The following is a 3,737-nucleotide window of genomic DNA, read 5'->3' on the forward strand; positions in this document are numbered from 1 at the left end:
TCATCACTCATGTCAGTCTGTAATGCGGCGATAATTCTGATCTTTATAGTATGAGCTATCCATCATTTAGTTATTTATTTATTTTTATTGTTTCTTAGTTATTTATTCTCTTTCCCTCTCTCTCTTTCTCCTCTTCTCCCTGTCTAATCTCCCTATAATTTAATGTATTTGTAATTTTAGTTTTCTTTTTATTCTTATGGTCTACAGTGTCATTCACTGTTTTCCTTCAGCTCAGAAAACAATTATTCATCTTTAATTTTATTTGTCACTAATTTCTGTTCTGTGCTGTAAAGTATAATAATAATAATAATAATAATAATAATATATAGTGGTTGAAAACTGAATTTCTAAAGTACCTTGATGAAGGTGAAAAAAGTGTTAAGGCTCGTAATGACTGTACTGAAACTGGAAAAAATGTTACTAAGTGCAGAAACACTTCTTGGTCTTTGGATCAGTAGCGTAGCTACACCCGGGCCTGGTCCCGGATATCAGATCCCAGGTGAAATAATTAGACAGTTGAAATATCAATGATCAATTGTTTACCAGAGATTATTGAACACTGCTCTGCAAGAGTATGACTTCTTTCCTTGATTTTGATTGTTTAGCAATAGTACTTTGTGAGATCTATCACAAAAACCAGCGATCTCATACAAATTCTACTCAAAAGCAGCCATTTTCCAGTGGATTAATTGACCACACCCATCATAAAATCATTAACAGCGTAGAAATTTTTCGGCGCCCTTCACGCGCCAATTGTTTCTCTTCTTCGCCCCAGAGATCAAAATAGGTTTGGCTACCCTGCTGCTTAGGATTTTATAGGTATGTTAGTCTGATATAATTATTCGTTTATAACTACATTCTTCATTTACTTCGTTCCATTCTTATTTTCTATCTTAGAAGTTAAGGATACAAAAATGTCATTTCTCAGTAACAGGATATGTCAAGACTTTCTGGAATATTTTTTTGATACCAGGGACAACATGGAAGCAACCCATCTGTCCAAGACATCAAAAAAAACTAAAGCACTTTGTGTCATGAACTCATTTTGCCGAATACCAGTTAGGGGGAATTGCAGGGGGAGTAAAAGTATTAAAAAAGTATGTGAAACTGACTCTGTCAATACCAAACAAAAGAAAGCATAACAAGAATTTATTTTGATTAACACATCAACCATTCATTTAAATTACTATGACCATTAATTAGGTTTTTTCTCAATTCCTTTTTACTTTTGTACAGTTTTCTTAGTTAACTGCATATATATCTCAACAACTGCACTAGCTGATAAGAATCCTCTAATAGTCATCCACTTCTTTGAAATAAGTGACAGCAGTTTACTGGTCTATACCAATGACCAATAATCTTCATCTGCCATTAAATTGTCATGAAAGCTTGCCTTTAGTTGAGCCGCAGAAGTAATATCAAAGTTCTGACAAAACACTAGTTCCGTAACAGCAATAAAAAAACAGGTTACATCAGTCACGCAATCAAACCATCACGATCAAGGATCTTCGTCCACTGTGCACACTGAAGCTCAGTACACTCAGTGTCATTGCCTATATAAAATGAACAATTATTTATTATTGGTTTGCTGCTGAACAACAAAACTTACTGTAAAACTACATCAATTACATTTACAATTTTTCCTTTTATACAAATTTAAGTTTTAGCCTTACCTTTTATCATTTGCCCTAGGCATACTAACAGTTCAGTCTTGTTAGGTACACTTAAGTGTAATATATCTTTAGCTATGGCATGTACAACATAACTTGCTGTATAATTAAGGGAATTCACTCCTTCATTGTCAAGACGACTCTGAAGAGATTCATTGGTAGTGGTTCTCTAATTGACAAATGTGTTTCTAACCACACCTTCCATCATTTTACATACTGATACTAAATAGGACAAGCCCTAAATCCAACTGTCCTTTGTATAATATCCTTCTAGCTTTCTCTAAACTCATTTGATGCCCTAAGCCTATAGTAATTCTGTCATTCTTTCCTTCAAAGTATGTAAAGTAACTTTTCTGGGACGTGTCGTGCATTGCTGACGTTTTGTCATTAGGTCAGTAGCAATTGACATTACCTCTTCTTTTGAATCTGTGATCCATTCAAGTAATTGAGAAGTGTCAAATTGCGCCTTCTGTCCCAAATCTGACACATTATACCCATGCAGTATCTGTTACGACTGAAGTAACAGCTTTCTCGAACATTTCATTATACACTAAATGATATTCTCATGTCCCACTATTAGGATGTAAAAAAATGTATACCTAAAATTTTCTTCACTGATACCCATTTTTCTTGTACTAACTGTAATAACTACAGGAAACGGGCTAAACTGTTTAATTCTTTGCAAACTAGCCTATCTAAGTAATAATTGCTCTCAAGGAGGAGTTTCCAATCCCTGTCTGTGTCCAGTCTCTATGACGTAAGAAACAGCAAAACTCATCAATTTCAATTTACAAGCATCTTTTGTCTTGTTGGCCGTTATGCTGAAAACCCCAGCGGACTTACCTTGGTTGCAACTTTGTTGTTTAACATTTTGAGCCAGAACATGAAACAGCTGATTTTGAATGATGTGGGACGTGTATTGGACATTCTGACGGCCACAAGTCAGTCTTTAATAATAGGATCGTATATAGCTAGTAGTTTGACTAGCTCTAAAAATTGCCCAGATTAGATGATGACGCTTCTCCGTGACCACAAAATGCAATCTTTTGTGAAGCAGTAAACATATGATGCCCTTGAAGTAATGTCGATTCTTCTGTATTTCCTCCTTTCAAGCACTATTTAATTTAGTTGCAACTGACAGCTGTGGTAACAGAAACTTAATGCTGACTCCAATTTATCATTGCTTCCAGTTGACTGTTGGAAGAATACTGCTTCACAAAGGCCCTGCTTTCTCTACCAATGTTCTTCCTGTAATAATTATGTCTTATCTAAATCCAAACAACAGCAAAATCAACAATCAGTATATCACAAAAAGTAATAATCATCGACTAACACATGTGGTTTTCTCTCTAAAATTAGTTATTCTCTCACAGTTATATATAGTAACACAAGTGCACACCCACACACATTACATCACCTCCCCCTCACAAAAAAAAAAGGAAAAAAAAAACAACAATAAAATCAGTGTAATATGAGCCAGTCCGGTGGGCGATGGGTACGACGGGGATAACGAGGAGGGGGAGATGGAGGAGTGGCATGGGGTGGAGCCTGATTGTTGGGAACCGGAGGGTCCTCATTCTCAACAAGCTCCGCATAATCACCAACATTCTGTGGTGGTCTGGTATTGTCCATGGGCAGAGATGGAAGGGTCTCCCTCTGAAATCTGGTCCTAGGTACACATAACTTCAATCTATCAAAATGAACGATGACAATGCGTGGTGGATTACTGACACTCTGAATTTTATAATTAACATCAGATAGTCGCTCCAGGATGAGATATGGGCCAGTCCAGGGGTAGTGCAATTTACGATGTCCATCCTTTGGGATCACAGTTGAATAAAGCCACACTCTATCCCCAGGATTAAATGGCTGGCCATGTATTCTTCGATCATACAGAACTTGATGACGTAATTGTACTTCGCCTAATGTATTCCGAACCATCTCATAGGCATACGCCAAAGATGATTGTATTATTGTAGCATACTCATTATGGGAACGTTTGACACTGTCGGAAATACCAAAGGTCAGATCAATGGGAAGTCTTGCTTCTCTGCCAAAAGTGAGATA

The 3,737-nt window shown here is 36.5% G+C and overlaps 1 protein-coding gene across 1 annotated transcript; it reads right to left on the minus strand.

Moving 5' to 3' along the window:
• Window positions 1-3,131: 3,131 nt before the first annotated feature.
• LOC109582819 (uncharacterized) lies at window positions 3,132-3,611 on the minus strand. Its single transcript, XM_019997805.1, has one exon. The coding sequence runs from the start codon at window positions 3,609-3,611 to the stop codon at window positions 3,132-3,134; it is 480 nt and encodes a 159-aa protein (XP_019853364.1).
• Window positions 3,612-3,737: the final 126 nt, after the last annotated feature.

This window comes from Amphimedon queenslandica, unplaced genomic scaffold (genome assembly GCF_000090795.2).
Source record: "Amphimedon queenslandica unplaced genomic scaffold, v1.1 AMPQUscaffold_13352, whole genome shotgun sequence".
NCBI classification, from domain to species: Eukaryota; Metazoa; Porifera; class Demospongiae; order Haplosclerida; family Niphatidae; genus Amphimedon; species Amphimedon queenslandica.